The 18536-nt window shown below is 43.3% G+C and overlaps 1 protein-coding gene across 2 annotated transcripts in view; it reads right to left on the bottom strand.

The window, feature by feature from the left end:
• GRM2 (glutamate metabotropic receptor 2) overlaps nt 1–18536 on the bottom strand; it is a gene marked incomplete at its 5' end in the record, with an annotated part of 58010 nt that overhangs the window by 8914 nt on the left and 30560 nt on the right. The window contains 2 exons of one of the 2 annotated variants that reach the window (XM_081316990.1): nt 2878–3944; nt 5757–6594. In XM_081316990.1, the coding sequence (XP_081173116.1) occupies nt 2878–3944; nt 5757–6594 (1905 nt within the window). Of the gene's footprint in view, nt 1–2877; nt 4006–5756; nt 6595–18536 lie in introns of those variants that run through there. The other variant, XM_081316991.1, reaches the window with a different exon arrangement.

Genomic DNA, 18536 nt, shown 5'->3' with positions numbered 1-18536 from the left:
GGCAAACAAGCTAAGAAGAACTGTGCCAGTTGCCCAGTTAAAACAAGAGTAATGCAACCAGAAGACTCATTATATAGCAATTCCTTTTGAAGCCTTTCACATTTGTCATTTAAAGATTTCCAGTATGAAACCAACAGGAAGAGGCAAGGTGATCCATAGGATTCTTGCATTAAATGGCAGCTCTATTTTCAGTAATGGAACTCAGATATTAAAAGGGATTACCTGCAACGTCCTAGCATTTTTTTTTGATTGGTAAAAGGGGTTGCTGTTTCTCTAAAGCAGACATGTCAAACACAAGGCCCGGGGGCTGGATCCAGCCCGTGAAGTGGTTTCATGTGGCCCACGAAGCCATCCTGGAAACAGTGAGGGAACGGCCCCCACTGCCTTGGCCCTGGCCCAGAGACCCTCCTTCTGCCAGAGACTCTCAGATCTGTCCCACTCCTGCCCAGGCCCCCATAGGCACCCTTGATGCGAACGATGTAGAGCTAGCCGTGCCCACCCAGTAGGCCATACGCACTCTAGCCATGCCCACCCAGTAGGCCACGCCCACCCAGGCCACACCCACCCGGCCCCCTGAGGGCAACCGCAATGCTGATGCGGCCCTCAATGAAATTGAGTTTGACGCCCCTGCTCTAAAGAAAAGAGCACAATGGCTACAAGGTTCAAAGAGACTGGGTAATAGAAGGTGAGGTCTAGAAATGCTTATTTTGAAAATTGCCTTAAGGTCCAAAAAGTAATTATTTCTCAGCTTCTAATCACTCAATTATGGATAATTTGAACATAATGAGATTGCTATTTCTGACCAAAACTGTGAGATTCTTCTTATGCAATTATATAATTATGAAAACAATGTGGGCCCATAGCTCCCAAATTACTTGAACTGCGATAATTTTGTTATAAGAATAATGCTTTTAAAATGACCTCTTTTATTAGATTTCCTCTGCCAAGAACACCAGGGGCTTTTCTAAGTAACCAGCTTTTCCAGCTCTCCATTCTCCTGAATCTAATTTCAGTGTACGGTACCCAAAGTTGATTCTAGCTGTTTTGTTTACTTACAGTTCTGCTCAGACACCAAGATGCTGTGAGCACAGGCATGTTTACATGTCTGTGTGTCTAGTCTTCCCAGAGAACCCCCAGCCCATCAATACTCACCCTTCAGGCCAAGGACTGAGCCTTTCTTGTCAACCCCAAAGGTATTCCTTTTCACAAGAGAGAGGCAGAGATTAAATTGCTAGCATTAACCCATGTTTCTGTGCTTACTAACAGAGGTAACCTTAGTTCCTTTCCAAACTCCTGGTGATGGACTAGCAATTCTGCTTTTCCATCTAATGAGGCCAGGATATTGCCATGACTGAACTGGGAGGGAGCAGGATTAAGTCAAGCATCTGCTCCAGGAGGAGTTCCAATTGCTCTGTCAATCAGAAGGCTGTGATCTACTGCTATTTCATGCTTAGCAATAGCAATCATTTTTTCTGGCCCATGGCTATAATACGTACACATAGGGATGAGGGGAATTCATTTTGTCCCACTGCTAGCACTGTATATTCATTTGGGACCCCCAAACTCTAGGTGCAGCAAAATTCTGTGTATTAAGAAAAAAAAACTGTGTCTCACTATATTTGGTGAAGCATGTTCTTAGGTTTGTGCTCCCCAAAGTGCAACACGCTGATGAATAAATAGCTCTATTGTTGTGGTTCTCTATTGTTGTTCTGGTTGTGCTATCCAGGATGCAAGTACACAAGCACCATTGGCATTTTCTGGATAGTTCTTATGATATTAATAATAAAGAGCTACAGGTTCCTCCATCCCCACCTGAGCTTTTATTATCTAAGAATATTCCAGAAGTTTATCAAGTGTGGAGAAACCCTGGAGAGCTTTATGTATTCTTTCCATAGGGAAAAAGTGTTTCACAAACGGAAAGAAAGAAAAAAAGTATGACACTTTTTATCTGATATGGTGAAGAACAGCTCATGACTATTACAGTGAAAACTAAATTGAGGGTATAGCTTGACACTCTTTGTCAATTTCTGTTCCAGAAATTCCTAGTAGTAGATTGATAAGAGAAAGCATGACTGCCAGGATATTTGTGTCCTGTGCAAACCTATTGTACAGATATGCAACTAAAGACCTTGGCTGTTTGCCCACTCAAGACCTGGAATGCTGTTTTTCTGCAGTTAGTTAGTAACAGAATTAACACACAAGATACTAGTCACATTTTAGCTACTGTAGCACTACTCTATGCTGCAAACCTCTTTCCCATGTCCAAGGTCTTCTTGCAATAAATAAGCCTCACAGCTAAAGTTGCTAGCACCTTCGACTTAAATTTGACTGTTTACTCTTTTTGCCTTATTTATTTTCTTGTTGATGCATGCTCTAGAATGAATGAATGAATGAATGAATGAATGAATGAATGAATTGGTCTGTTAGTTGTTCCTTGAACAGATTAACTAAAATTTCCTAGTATCGGGGAGAGGGATAAAAGTTGACAAATGTCAAATTAAAAAAAAGATTACTTATGGAACAATTCATAATCTCTGATTGATTATGTTTATTAATGTTATATCCCACCTTCAATTCAGGAGCTCCAGGTGGCATACATAGCATTCCCTCCTCCTATTTTTCGCCACAGCAATCATCTAATGTGGGTGGAGCTTTGATTGAAAGAGACTAACTGGCCCAAAGTCACCAGTGATCTCCTGTAGCTAAGAGTGGACTAGAACTTGGATTTTCCCTCTCCTAGTCCAAACCTTGATCAGTGTGAATTGTATCCCAGGACAGCTGGACTGGAGGGCACCAAGTTGGGAAAGATTCTCTGAAGCTGCCTGCTACACGCGAAGATACTTTTTTTTATCTTATTCCCAGCAAGAGCTAACTTACGCGGTAATCGCTGGAAGTAACATAGAAGATGGGCAGGAAGGCTAGCCAAATGATGCATGTGGTATACATGGTGAATCCAATGAACTTGGCCTCATTGAAGTTTTCTGGACATTTCCTGGTCTTGAAGGCATAGACTGTACACAACATGATCAAGAGGACATTGTAGGTGAGTGAAATTAGCATACTGGAGTCTCGGTTGTTGCATTTGAGGATGACAATGTACCTTTTGTCAGGCTCAGTCTCCTTTCGTGTACCTGGAATCTCCACCATGAGCCAGATAATGACAATAATGAGCTGGCATGAAATAAGAGCCATGCAGATGACCACTTGGGAGGTGGGGCTGATGAACCGTGGACGCTGCACGCCTTCTTTGACTCCACTGAAAATCCGTGCAATTCGATTGGTCTTGGTCAAGAGGGCAGAGTAGCAGACAGCAAAGGAGGTGCCTAACCCTAAGCGTCGCAGAGTACAGACCACAGTGGAAGGCTTGGCAATGAAGATAAATGTCATGCTGTAGCACATCAACACTCCAGTCAGCAGGATGTAGCATAGTTCTCGGCCTGACGCTTTCACAATGGGAGTGTCATTATTTCTAACAAAAACTCCCAAAACAAACAGAGTGGACATGAAACCAAGGCAAGAAATTGTGACTGGCCCAATAGCCCAGACATCCTTCCAATGAATATACTCTTGGGGTAGCTCATAACATCCATTTAAAGTCCTATTGGGCCAATAACCAAGGCCACAATCTCTGCAAGTAAATTCATCAAGCAGAAATTCATATGGCTGGCACGGGATACATATCCAACAGCACATGTCTCCTGGTTGCATGCTCTTCATTTCATTCTTCTTGCAGGGGTCACTGCACTGGGAAACAGGAATGGAGGTCTTCACCCATGGAATGAGGCTGGTGTTCAGAAGGAGTCCTTCTGCCCAGTAGCCTACCTTCTGATAGCGATATCTCCCATTGGCTCTCTGGTAGCTGAAAATATTGTAACGACCAATTCCATCTCCACATTGGTCAAATCGAACCATACTTTTGGTGTCTAGTGAAGGTCGAAATGGAGCTGTGAAGTGGAATTGGAAAATTGGATTCAAGTGTGAGAAAAATAACATGATTACAAAATTGAGCTGTCCACATGGAAACTTTCCCCCCCAAAATTGGTTCTGTTATACTTTGCTATTTAAAAAGAGTAGTTCCATTTCTTGTCATTTTCTTACAGATATATACTATTTCATAGGGGTCTTTTATTTTTTTTACGGAGAGATGCTTATCACCCCGGCCCCCAATATACATCATTTACTTGCATATTCTTAACAAAGTTGATAACAATGTAATCTGTGCAGAAATCTTAAAAACTGAATTAGACATGGGGAATTATAGGAGCTGAAGTCCAAAATATCTGAAGGGCATGAGGATTGGGAAGGCTATCCTTCCGAGGTAGGTAAAATGAGGACCCAGATTGTTGGGGGCAATAAGCTGACTTTGTAATAATGCCACTTGAGGGGGGGGCGAAAGCCCTAATAAGCAGGCATATACATAGAATGAAGGCTATTGCTAAGCACATTGATTTGTGCTTAGATTGTAAGCCGCCCTGAGTCTTCGGAGAAGGGCGGGATATAAATAGGATTAAAATAAAATTAAAAAAACATGATAAATAATCTTTTAATGTTTCCAAAAAGCTGTGCATTAGAACTATGCAAATATTCAGAAATTTATTTATTTATTTATTTATTTATTTATTTATTTATTTATTTATTTATTTATTTATTTATTTATTTAGATTTATATACCGCCCCTCTCCGAAGGGACTTTTTTTGTAGCATGTTAGCACACAACCTCCCCCTCCTTGAAACACTGAAACAGCCACATCCTCTGGAAAGCTTGCTGCTCTACATGCCATTTCCCTAGTTTTTGGTAGTTGTATACATAGACAGCACTTCTGCTAGATTGTCAGTGAAGCAGTTTTGTCTGTCCCCCACACACATGGAAGAAACAGCCTTTAAAATAGCCACCGAAGCTTTCTAGAAGACATGGCTGCTTAAATGAGTGTTTTTCAAATGTGGCAACTTTAAGATGTGTGGACTTCAACTTTCAGTATTCCCCAGCCAGCATTCTGAGAGTTGAAATCCACACATCTTAAAGTTGCCACATTTGAAAAAACATTAGTTTAAATACTTTGAGAAGGGATACTTCCATCACACTGAGATTTTTGTGAGGCATCCCTTCTGATAGCTTTGCACAGCCCCACTGTGTGTTATATTAGTATAACTTGTTCTAACCTGAAAACTCAGGGGCTCATATTGCTTTATTATTCCAGTGCCATGACACTCAAAAGTGAAGACTTAGGAAAGCAAAATCAAATGCAAGTGTGAACTTAACTGGATGATTGCAACAATACTGAAAATCTCTCTTAAATGGAGATTAATGTACGTAACTATCTTGCTTTCATGGTAAGATGCAAACAGTTCTGTTTGCATCTTACAAGGCAAGTCAAATTCTAGGCAGTCAAATCTCCTGGCCTGAGAAAACTACAGTTTGGTCCCTTTGTACAAACATGCTAAACTAGCAGCTGTCATGCCCAGGAGAACAACATGGCAACATTCAATAAATGAGGGACTTTTCCCCCCCCATTAATAATGTTAGAGTAATTCACACAGGAATATTTCTGGTACCACAATGCCAGGCAGTTTGTGCTCATATAGAAAACTCTACCTTTCAGGACATTTCTGCCATAATCTGCCCTGAGACTGCACTGTTCATCTTAATCTGTGCATCTCCAGTTCTGTTCTCCATGTCCTGAACTTTGCCCCACTTGTTCCTCATGTTCTTTATTCCTCCCCACAACATTCTACATCAAACCATTATTTTGGCTTACCATCAAAAGTTACATTGAGCATGAAATCCTTGTAGAACCGCTTACCATTCACCGGCTTCATGGAATCACAGAGCTTGGTGGCATTGGGACAGAGTGCTTGATGCATGTTGTGAAGTGCATGGGCCATTGCATAGACTGCATTGACCACAAACATGATTTTGGATTCCTGCTCAAACTGCCCTGACTTCAAGGAGAAGTGACTGCAGTTCTGGTTGTAAAAACTACACTGGAACTTGTGTTCCCAGAACTCCTGGAACCATGGATTTCGGCTGTTGTTGTAGGGATTGAGGTTTTGGAAGTACACAGCAAATTGCTGTACTGGGTAGGAAGCCAGTTCAATAGTGATAGCACCATCAGCAATTGGCTCACTGCCAGCCACTACACTCTCTAGAGCCCCCCAACCATCGCTGGCCACCCAAGTGAAGGACACATTAATCCTTTGAGCAGCTGCTAACAGCTCCCGAGCATCTTCACTTCGGGTGAATAGCACTACCACTCTTGCACTGGGTTTTTGCATCAGTGCCTTAATCACCCCATCAAAAGTCTTCTTGTTCATAGAACGCCCCACTTTCTCAGAAGTGGCAATGCAGATGTTGCGGGCCCGAGCTTCTTGTTCAAAAGCTTCAATGCCTGTTTCTCCATAGTCTCCTTCAGAGGCCACGGTGGAGACATAGGTCCAGTTGAAGAACCGCAGGATCTCAGACATAGCTTTGGCCTGGTAGAAGTCTGGTGGGACAGTGCGAGCAAAGTAATCATAGCGAGACTTGTCACTCAGCTTGGCACTGGTAGAAGCATAACTGATCTGAGGGATCTGGAACAGCCGTAGGAGATTAGCCACCTGTAGAGAAAGAGATCAGAGAGGGAAGATTCTTAGCGAATAACTGGAAAAAATGAACATGTAAAGAGGAACAGGACTATTCTACCCATGGAAAACATTACTATTTAAGTGTAATTCACTAGAATAATTTCCTGCTATTTTTTTAAAGGTGGTGGAGGAAGAATTAATGTTTTTTTCTGTCCAATTTGGGGATCATACAGACCTTCTGTAGACTCTAGTTTGAATAATTGCAAGTTAAGGTTCATTTCTGACATTGCAACTAAATATGGTAAAGTTGCTTAGGAATGGCTTACTCTGAATTTATTATAGAATGTTTCTTATAATTGCTTTGCAACTCCCGGTAGATCATCCATAGCTTCTCTTAGATACTGGGTTCGTGGCTTCAATGACGAGACGAGGCAAGTGAGTTCAGCAAAGATCATTTTTTTATTGCTTGCAGGAACTGAACTGAGAAACAGGGCTGTGAATGCAGCAATTTATACCCTGGCCTCTAGGTGGCGGCCAATAGGTTTAAAGTAACCTATTGCCACCCTAGAGGCAGCCAATGGTGGTGCTGGAGACGGGTTGTCTGAGGAGCTGGGAGCCGTTAACCAGCTTCCCTCCTTAAACAACTTACCAGCAATTAACTCACGTGATGTTCCCTTAATAAGACAAAGCCCAATACATTACACCCCTCCCCCCTAGAATGTACAAACATTATAACAACAATGAGAATGATTACAGCAATACAAGTTTACAGAGGTACAACAGTAATGTGCAATATACACGTTTTTCCATACTGGCTAGCAGCACAATAATGATACAGACAACATCATAGCTCAGTTATTTCAGAACAAAATCTTGTAAATATGCAGGAGGCTTGCAAACCCTCGTGGAATGCCTGGGAGACTCAGGCACTTCCTGCCTACCAGCTTGCCCGCCGGGCTGGGTGACCAGTGTCCGTATGTTCAAGCGAGTCTGGTTGACTCGGAATTCTCTGGCTGGCCCTTCCAGGACGGCCCTCCCCAGAGTCCAATTGTTCCGCAGAGTTAGCACAGTGGCTGTAATGTTCTGGTTGGCTTTCTCCATCAGGGGCCCCATGTTGCACTCCTGGGCTTTCCTCCCCTACAGCCACCTCCCCGTTGCTCTGACTGCTTGGCGTCTCAGAGCCTATGGATTGATCGGCCTGGCTGCTGGTTTGCGGTCCGTGAATGGGACCTGGGATGAAGTCCTCACTTTGTGACCATTCTGGGAAACGCTTTCTAAGCTGATTGATATGGCGACGGATGACTCGCCTGCCCTCTAGGCCCACTTTATATGAGAGAGGGCCCGACATTTTGGTGATTTTCCCTGGCACCCACAAGTTTCCATGCCCATAGTTCCTGGCCCACACCCCGGTCTCCCACTTACAGCCTCCTTGGGGGTTTTGGGCAAGAGGCCTCTACTGCCACCTGGTCTGGGTGCAACCTGTCCAGTTTCGTGATTAGGCGCCTCCCCCAGCACAGCTCTGCTGGGCTTTTCCCCTTTGCCATGCATGGTGTGGAATGTTGGCAGAGCAAAAAGTCAGCCAGTCTGTGGTGCCAGTCCCCAGTCACTATACACCTCAATGACTCTTTCGTGGTGCATACCATACGTTTGGCTTGACCATTATTAGATGGGTGAAATGGAGCCGATGTTGCATGCCTAATGAGGTTTGCCCTCAGGAACGCCTGAAATTCTGCCACAGTAAATTGGGCCCCGTTATCAGACACTACGACGTCTGGCAGCCCGTGCATTGCAAAGAGTTTCCTAAGCACCTGCATGGTCCTAGCAGTAGTCATGTTTGCGATTGGTGTAACTTCTAGCCATTTAGAGTGGCTGTCGACCATTCAGGAAAAGCTGTCCCTGAAAGGGCCCAGCGAAGTCTATATGAATTCTTGACTAGTGGGTGTCTGTCTCCTCCCACCTGTGAATGGGAGCATGCGGCATTTCAGGCCTCAATTGCTGGCATGTATAACACCCATGCACTTGAGCCTCAATGGCTTTATCTAATCCTGGCCACCATAAATAGCTTCTTGCCAAAGCTTTCATGCGAACAATACCCGGATGACCTTCATGAAGCAATTGCAAAACCCTGTCCCTTAATGGGACCTATGACCCTGCTCCCCCAAAGAATACAACCCTTATGAGCTGAGAGCTCATGTCTCCTTATGAAATAGCTCTGAAACTCAGGACCTGGGCTTTTATCTAGCCACCCCGTGTGTACCCAAGACAGCACTCTGCTTAGATTCTTATCTGCTGCCGTTTCAGCAGCCATGTCCCCCGCGTGGAGGGGAAACTCCGGCAAGTCCTGAATGGACAAAATGCGGGCCGCTGGGGCCAGATCTGGTTCAATTTGCAGCAGTGGAAGCCTGCTCAGGCCATCTTCATGGCCCATATCCTTGCCGGGATTGTGAATTAGATTAAAGCTGTAAGCTGATAAAAAAATGGACCATCTTAGCATCCTAGGGGATAAGATGTGGGGTGTCTGTCTGTCTGTAGTGAATAACCCCAATAGCAGTTTATGGTCTGTGAAGACTGTGAAGTCCCTACCGTATAAGTAGTCGTGGAATTTTTTTACTCCAGCTACTATACCCAGTGCCTCTTTGTCGATTTGAGCGTAATTACGCTCGGTGGAGGACAGTGTCCTCGAATCAAAAGCAATTGGAACTTGAGTTCCATCTCTCTCTAAGTGACTTAGGACTGCCCCCACCCCATATGGAGACATGTTAGATGCTAGGCATACTGGCATTGATTCCTTGAAATGAGTGATCGTGGAACTGAACGACAGAATTTCAATTCCTGAAAACTTTTTCCGTGAACACTAGTCCACTTCCATGCAACATTTTTGTCCAAGAGCTGGTGTAACAGCTCTGCCACTGAGGCCTTGTTAGGAAGGAACACGTGGTAAAAATTTAGGAGGCCTAGGAATGCCTGCAGCTCTCCCTTCGTTTTGGGGCTGGGTGCCATCTGAATGGCTTTTACTTTAGACTCAGCAGGATGGATGCCGTCAGCATCTATACGGAAACCAAGAACTCAGTTGAAGGGACTCCAATACTGCACTTATTCTTTTTAAGCTTGAGGCCTGCTTCGCGCAGCCTTTGAAGGACGGTTCTGAGCCTCCTTGCAAGCACCTTAGTGGATTCACCAGCGATGAGCACATCATCAAAAGAGGGGCAAACCCCCAGAATGCCCTTGAGTGTCCGTTCCATAATGCCCTGAAAAATGCCGGTGGCTACACTGACCCCAAATTTCAGGCGCTTTACTTTAAACGCCCCATGTGGGTTACAATTGTCTGTGCCGCGGCTGTGGCCTCATCAAAAGGGAGCTGTTGGTAGGCCTGAGCCAAATCTAATTTTGCAAAAAATGGTACCACCTTGCAAAGATGCCAGGATGTGGCTTACTACTGGCACCAGGTATGCATGCTGTTTGAGTGCACGGTTAATTGTGCATTTGTAATCGGCACAAATCCTTACCTCCCCGTTGGCTTTTAGTGGCGTTACGATTGGGGTCTCCCATTCACCCCCATCTACTGGCTGCAGTACGCCCTGGTCAACAAGTTTATCTAACTCAACGTCTATCTTGTGTTTAAGAGCAAATGGCACCCTACAAGGTTTAATCCTGACTGGCACTACAGTAGGATCTAGTTTAAATGTTATTGGTGGGCCTGTGTATGTCCCCAGAGCTGAATCAAACACATCTGCGGATTCCTCGCATACTGTGGCTAGACTCGCGACTTGCATCCGGTTGATTCCGGTTACTTGGATGCCTAGTGCATCAAACCAATTGAGCCCAATCAGGCTCGTTCGCAGACCCCCTAGTACGACAATGTCCAGGTGCCCAGAAAACCCCTTAAATTTAATGGCCAGTGTGCCCTCACCCTGACTGCGACTCTGGCATTCTGGAAATCAGTTAGTATAATGTCAGAAGGGCTCAGCTTGGCCCATCTCTTACTGCGATTACAGATGAAATTAAATGTGTCTAGTGAAATAATAGATACGGCGGAGCCTGTGTCCAACTCCATCTTGCAGGGGACCCCTTGCAACTCTACCTGAAGTCTAAATTTCAGCTTAATGGGGCGGCCAGCTCCTGTTTTTTTGTTTTTGTTTTAAAATCCCATTTATATCCCGCCCTTCTCCGAAGACTCAGGGCGGCTTACAATCTAAAGCACAAATCAATGTGCTTAGCAATAGCCTTCATTCTATGTATATGCCTGCTTATTAGGGCTTTTGCCCCCCGCAAGCGGCATTATTACAGTCAGCTTATTGCCCCCAACAATCTGGGTCCTCATTTTACCTACCTAGGAAGGATGGAAGGCTGAGTCAACCTTGAGCCTGGTGGGACTCAAACCTGCACTAATTGCAGGCAGCTGGTGTTACTTAAGGAGGCATTAGCCCACTGCTCCACCAAGGCTCTTTTTCTTTCCCTGTACGGCAAATGCTTCTGCAGCTAGAGCAAAACCCCACGCTATAGTGTCCCGGGGCCCCGGTACCTCTCCTGGTCAGGATGTCCGACTGGCGATTCAATGGCCAGTCCCTCTGGCGACCTCTGCAGATGGACGCGATGTGGGCAGTCTTTCTGCAGGCCCAGCACATGGCTGTCTGGAACCTACAGTCCGAGCGTTGGGATCTGCCTTGTAAGTCGCCCCTTGTTGCTTGTCGCTGTGACGCTGTTGGTTGTTGTGTCTTTGTAGCTTGTCAACTTCTGTGTCATCATTGGGGTCTTCTGTGTGTTCGGCATCCTCACGGTGGATGGCTTCCACGAGTTGAGCTGTTTTGGCAGGCCGCATGGCTCGTACGGCCCCAGCGGCGGCTTCGTCCACCATGATTTCTTTCAGCGCGTCTGGGAATGACAGAGTCTCCTTAGCAAAGAGTTTTTGCTGTAACTCTCGATTCCGGAGACTGCAGACAAGCCGGTCTCGTAGCCTCTCCTCGATGTTGGAGAACTGGCACAGGCATGCAACCTGCCTCAAGGCTGCGATAAATTTGGATGCTGTTTCACCTGGCTGCTGAATTCTCTGCTCAAATGCATGGTGCCAAGCGATTACCGGCAACTTGGGTTGAAAGTGGTCTCTGAGCTTCTTCTTCAAGTCTGTGAACGTTATGGACTCCAATGGCGTTGGTGCGAATAGGTTCTCCGCAATGTCAAACGTGGCTGGGCCGCACACACACAGGAGCATGGCAGCCTTCAGGCTGTCCTCGGCAACTTGATTCACGCGAAAATAGTTCTCGACCCTGGATAGATACGAGGATCATCTTTCTGGGTGAGTTATGTCGAATTCTTCCAGCTTTCCGACCTTGGCCATTTCTGCTGCTCTTTGCGGCTGGGGCTCAATGTCTTTGCGTCCTGCTCCTCCATTGCCCAGGGACTGGTCCTCTGGGCGTGTGGTCGCTAGTGTGGCTGTGCTAGGCCGACCGTAGGGGGAGATTGCTTTTCCTGCCAGGTGATGCTCAGCCTCTCCCCTAGTGACTCTTCAGCTCAGTTGGAGGAGCAGGATCCCATCCTCGTCACCAGTGTTAGATACTGAGTTTGTGGCTTCAGTGACGAGACGAGGTGAGTAAGTTCAGCAAAGGTCATTGTTTATTGCTTGCAGGAAGTGAACTGAAAAACAGGGCTGCGAATGCAGCAATTTATACCCTGGCCCCTAGGTGGCGGCCAGTAGGTTTAAAGTAACCTATTGCTGCCCTAGAGGCAGCCAATGGCGGTGCTGGAGATGGGTTGTGTGAGGAGCTGGGAGCTGTTAGCCAGCTTCCCTGCTTAAACAACCTACCAGCAATTAACTCACGTGATGTTCCCTTAACAAGACAAAGCCCAATACATTACAGCTTCTACTTCATAAGCACTTTGGTAGATATCAGAATGCCTTTTTGTCTGGAGAGAAGCATGTTCACTTTATGTTGTATATGCTTACACAACTGGAAATAAAAACAAACATAATACTATTACAGTATGCTTTACCCATAGCATAACGCATAATCTTAATGTGTACACTTTCTCTAAATCACACGTGAATTAAAGTTCACTGGGATTTTTATAATTCAATATATTTAAAGAGATGGATGAGTTCACTAGGCAAAAGAGCATTTAAAACAGCGTTTTGGTCAGTACCTGACTTCCCGGAAACATTACATGTGTAGGAGATTTTCACACCACAACAGATCCTCTCATTTCCCCTAAGTAATCTGCCAGAACATTGTTTGGCTATTCTACAATTTGTTGTTTATTTGTTTGTTTTTCCTGCTGGCCCCGAAATGTAGAAAAGAAAATTATGGCAAGGGAAAGGAGCCAGGAGTAGAGTAAACTGTGGTGAATGGATTCCCAGAAGCTCTCCAAAAAAGTATAAAACTTCAAGACAATCATTTTGGCTCCAATGTTGTATACCCTGCAGAGAAACCAGGAATAGATTTATTGGTTTTACAAGCTGTTCTAGAGTTGCATTTGATTTTTTTCCCCAAAAACATCCAAGCTGGAAGTTTTTGGGGAAAAAATTTCAAAATTTACTCATGATCATAATGACTAGGCTCAGAGGCAACAAAGTGCTATGCCAAATACTTCATTCAGAGATTTGTTGACAGAGAGCTAACTATACTATCTACTTTAATACAGTGTATTTCATATGTTTGTGCATATGTATATTCTATATATTATGTGTGTGTGTGTGTAATGTATAGATGTAGGATGTAAGATGTAAACATATGACGCATGAGTGTGACATATTTTTATATATGGTGGGTGGCTTGTGTCTTCCTCAATCTTGTGTCCTCTACCAGAGGGCTGGGAGTTTGATGGTTCTGCACACAGTATCTTACTTTTTCCTAGCACTGCACTGTTCTGGACAGAGAACTCCAATGTTCCTGGGATTTGTTTCAGCCACTCTCCCAACTTAGGAATCACAGCCTTGATTGTTCCTACCACCACTGGAACCACTTTGGCCTTTACTTTCCATATCCCCTCTAGTTCTTCCTTCATGCCCTTATACTTCTCCAACTTCTCATACTCTTCCTTCCTGAGGTTGCTGTCTCTTGGCATTGCTACATCTATTACCACCGCTGTCTTTCACAGGTAAGGTAAATGTCAGCCAGGATTTGAATCTTGGTCTCCCGCATTGAATGGTGATGCTCGAGCAATTCCGTTATACAGCGGCTTCTTTATGCTAGTATATATACAGTTGTAGTAATAGAACTATATACTATTAGAGGACACTGAAACATATTCTATACGCACTTTTTAATTCAGATTCATGCAAAGTACAGCAACTGGTGCTGGAAAAATAATCAATCTTGTGCCACCCAGATGTGCAGAGATTGTCTGAAAATTGCACTTGGCAGCACATAGAAAGAATGACAGGTTGAGGAAGGCAGACCTAAATGATCTTGTCCATCAAAACGAAGAACACTTAGTGGGATGGTTTAATTAATACTAGTTTCTATCACTTTATATGGTTAAATGGAATTTTAGATAATTTGATTAAATTTAGATTCCCTTCCATTGCCCACCCACCCCTGGTCCCATAATGATGGACCATCTGGATTTTAATACTTACTTCGGATCAATGTAGTAAGTATTTTTTGCTGCTGACCTCAACAAGATATGGAGTGGAATTTGTATACATTTTGTTTAAAAATGAAATGAAATGTTACATTAAGTAGCAGCTGCATATATTTCTGATACAGATTTCCATCAGCTGTTCAGACTTATCTTTGATTCTTTAATGGCATTGGTAGATAGTTATATATTTATTATTTATTTATTATTTATTATTTAGATTTATATACCACCCTTTCCCGAAGGACTCAGGGCGGTTTACAGGATATTTAAAAGAAAATCAATACAAAAGTTAAAACAATTTAAAAAGATTAAATGAAACCCTGAGAGAAAATAAAAACCCCAGTTAAAATTAAAAATTAAAAATTTTCAGCCTGGGCCAGAGAGCTCGAAGAGCCAGGTCTTCAGGTCCCAGCGGAATGAACGGAGATCGGGGGCAGTCCTAAGCTCCGCGGGCAGCTGGTCCAAAGGGCAGGCGCGCCCACTGAGAAGGCCCTACCCCTGGGTGTTACCTGCCGGCAATCTTTAACCGGCGGCACCCTGAGAAGACCCTCCCTGTGGGAGCGCACTGGACGAAGGGAGCTTGATGCTGGCAGCAGGCGTTCCCTCAGATATCCCGGACCCTCGCCATTTAGGGCTTTATAGGTCATCACCAGCATATACAATTAGACTAAATTAATTGCACATAATTGTCTATGTAATTAAAGTTATATTAATAGAAAAACAAACTAGGACCTGTTATATTCAATGAATCACACACAAATTATTTGTTAGGTGCATGTTAGAAATTCTTTATAACGGGGTTGGCAAAATAACAAGTCTATCTTGTTTAGATGTCTTGCATTGTGACATCCTTTTTCTTCAACACTGATTTTCACACAACCAGGCATATTTCTAACCAAAACTGTATGTGCATTTGTAATGTACATTTACAAGAAATTGCGCAATTTAGGAGAAGCAAGGTCACCTCATGACCAATATAAAATAGTACTGTACATCAACATTCAAAGCCTTGGGATGTTTCTTCCTTCAAAATTCTCCAGTTTCTTCCAGCTCAACCTGTCAGCCAGAATGCAATAAAGCTTGCTCAAAATAAGTTATTCAGCATGAGAACTAAGCCATTAATGGTTCGGGGATGAAATTGTTTGCTCTCAAGTCATGTTTCTCATCGACATTATTTCTCTGGTGGTGTGAAGTCACCCTCCAAATTGTTATGCTGCAATATTTCATAGATTAATGGCATGCTCTAATTCTTCCAAAGTCGTCCCAATATAAAACCCTGCCTCAGAGGAATACAATACAATGTCTCTTATCCTTCTGTTACCTCAGATGATATGGGAAGAAGGAGACTGTGTCTCAGAAAAAACATGACTCCATAGAAAGATGAAAAACAGCCATAAAAACTGATATCTAGATCCTGCAATATTTCTAGCTCAGGAAGAAGCATTAAAACTAGAGTTGAATGGGCTTGCTAAATCAAACCACTGCCATTTCTTTACTCTTGGAGAACCTTCCAATAATCTTAGTTGAAAGTGTAATGTATTGGCCTTTTGTATATGTTGTAAGTGTTGTTGCACTGCGTGCTAATTGCTTGCATTCAATTGCTAAGTGCTAGTTCACGTGTATGTGGTAACGGTTGCTAGTCGGCCCAGACTGGTTGTCTCCAGCCAGCTAAGTAGGTCTTTGGACGGGAAACCAATGCTTCAAACCTATTGGTCACTGCCTATCGGCCAGGGCTTTTTTTCTCATAGAAGGCTCAGAACGGCATTCCGGCACCTTTTTTTGCAAAAAAAAAAAAAAAAGAAGAAGAAGCTCCCTCTACTGGCTTTCCTAAGCCTATTGCAGGGCTAGGCAATCTTGGCTCTTTTTTATGACTCATGACTTCAACTCCGAGAAATCCTGAGCCATCTGAGCCATGCTTGCTCAGGAATTTTGGGAGCTGAAGTCCTTGAGTCATAAAAGAGTCAAGGTTGCCTACCCCTGCACTAGAGGAGGACATTAAAATTATTTACAGGGTTACTTCTTTAGGAACTAAACTTTTAGAATCTAAAGCAGCTAATTCAAAAAAGCCAACAGGAAAGAACCTCTGATTTTTCATCTGCTTCTGTCTTTTGGAAGGTAAAATTAGATAACAAAATAATCTATTTCCTATGTTAACATCTCTGCAATGATGATTTCATAAAGGTAACAGGAAAGAAAGGAGAAACATTTTTCTCAATGTAATATGTCTAATTTAGCTGATGCTAGAAAAAAATAGTATCTTTTGTGCACTCTTGAAAACTATTTTGAATCTATAACCATCTATTACAACTAAACCACTTTAAATTAAACAATTCTTAAGAATGAAATATTCTTAATTTGGACTTTACTTTTACTGTTTGGACTGTTGTGTGTTTTGAAAAATAGATTATTTAGAATCTAGTTATGTTGCACTTCAGTCTTTAAATAATTAACCTAGTGTATACATAACAATATATGATGTTTTCCATGGTGAGCTTAACATCAATAACAACATTTATTAAAAAGGCTAAAATAATTTCTGGTGGTATTATCTGTACATTAAAATTTTGTTTAGTCACAATCTTTCGCTTTTCACATTCTGGACAAACAGTGGTTATGTATTCTAGCAAAAGATGTTACATATGTGCATAAGCGTAGTCAGTAGCATATGCCTTTTTAAAAATATCAAACATGCAAAGAAACAAAAATAACTCCAAAATATCTGTATTACATCCAGAAATGCCAACTTTGCAACCAATATTTCTCACCCATAACTATGGCACCCTAAGGATACCTGCATACATGCAAATGCTTCTCTGGGATCAGTAAAGCAGCAGGGATTGCTTTTTCCTTCCAGTAACATATACCTAAAACCAGTTTATTCCATTTGGCAATTGTACTAAAAAAACCAATTTCATTGTCAACCAATATAATTCATTTAATTTGAAATCAAGTGAAAAATTGATTTAAATTATTTTATTAAAACAAATTAATGGCAATTCTTTTATAAGAAGTTGCCTCAAACAAAATGAGTTTGACCTGCTTGCTCTAGATAGTTGAATGCTCCAAAATAAATTCTATACCAGGCCTTTACATGCAGCCTACCAAGCACCCTTGGACAGAGCACAGACTTTTTATTTTTTTAAAAAAAGTAATAAAATCACCACCACTGCCCTGAAAGTCATGTTGCCTAGTGCCTCCATGGTTTACCATGATCACGAGCTCCAACACTGTAGATGCTCCTCTAGTCACCAAATCATTGATTAGCCCACCAGCATTCCCTTGCAGACCACAAAGATTTTTAATTTATCAGTGTGGGCCTTTCCCTTCTACAAATTGCACAGACCTCTTCTAGATTTTCCTCTTGCCTTTCCGAGTTAACTCCTTGGTCTGTCATTGAGCAAGAATTGACTTTGTTTGGAAGCATATTATCATTTGATATATATTTAACATATGTTCTACCTTTATTTACTGATTATATAATATTTGTATGCAATCCACATGGCGAGGTTTGGGGCAACTTACAATAGAAAAAATATATTTTTAAAATCATAAAATTAAAACATAAAAGCAGGGCTTTTTTCCCTCATTGAATGCTCTGAATGGTGTTCCGGCACCTTTTTTTTGCACAAAAAAAAAGCTTTTGCACAAGCTACTCCCTCCCTCCCACAAGCTATGCTACTTGAAAGCCAATAGGAATTGCTGCTGAGCGTGCCAAAAGACCTGGTCGGCAAACGTTGCACCGGCAAGTTGTCTGCAGCGAAGGTGAGTTGACAGGAAGTTTGCATCCCTCCCTGCTGCCCAACTCCACCATCTCAACTAGGTAAGTAAGAGAGGACAAGGAGCGGGAGGTGGGTTCTGCGGAGTCCATCTGCACTCCTTCCTTGTGCTCACCTGTGTCAGCCAGCCTGGTGGCCTACCCAGTGCTGGACCTGAACCACCATCGCCTTGCCCTGCACGCCTAAGTGGCCGCCCTGCATTGCCTGGCCCGCCCTGCCTCTGCCGCCCTCCCCGCGCAGCCCCGCCATATAGAGCGGGTCCCCCTGCTCCCACTGCACCAGCTGTGCCAGCTCCGGCCCTGGGGGGCAGCCCGCCACCAACACCCTTCATGCCCGTGACTGCAGCAGCCTTCCATCTCACTCAATGCCTGCAAAGAACTGGATACACAACAGAAAGTTTACCAGTCTTAATTGCAGAAGGCAAATAGGCATAAGTGCAACTAAGAAGGTAACTGGTGTTTTCATAGAACATGTACATGGTAAAAACTCCTCTTTTGGAACAATTTGCCTTTCATATCAGCTGTGGTTACCCTGTACTGCCTTGATGTCCCTTTTTCATTCCAGTAGAAGCAGAGTATAAATAGAGCCAGGAACAGAAGTGATGCTGTGGGTAAAATCGTA

The sequence above is a fragment of the Vipera berus genome, assembly GCF_964194415.1.
Source record: "Vipera berus genome assembly, chromosome: 2".
Classification (NCBI taxonomy): domain Eukaryota; kingdom Metazoa; phylum Chordata; class Lepidosauria; order Squamata; family Viperidae; genus Vipera; species Vipera berus.
The sequence above is the reverse complement of the archived record's forward strand: the minus strand, read 5'-3'. Positions and strand labels throughout refer to the sequence as shown.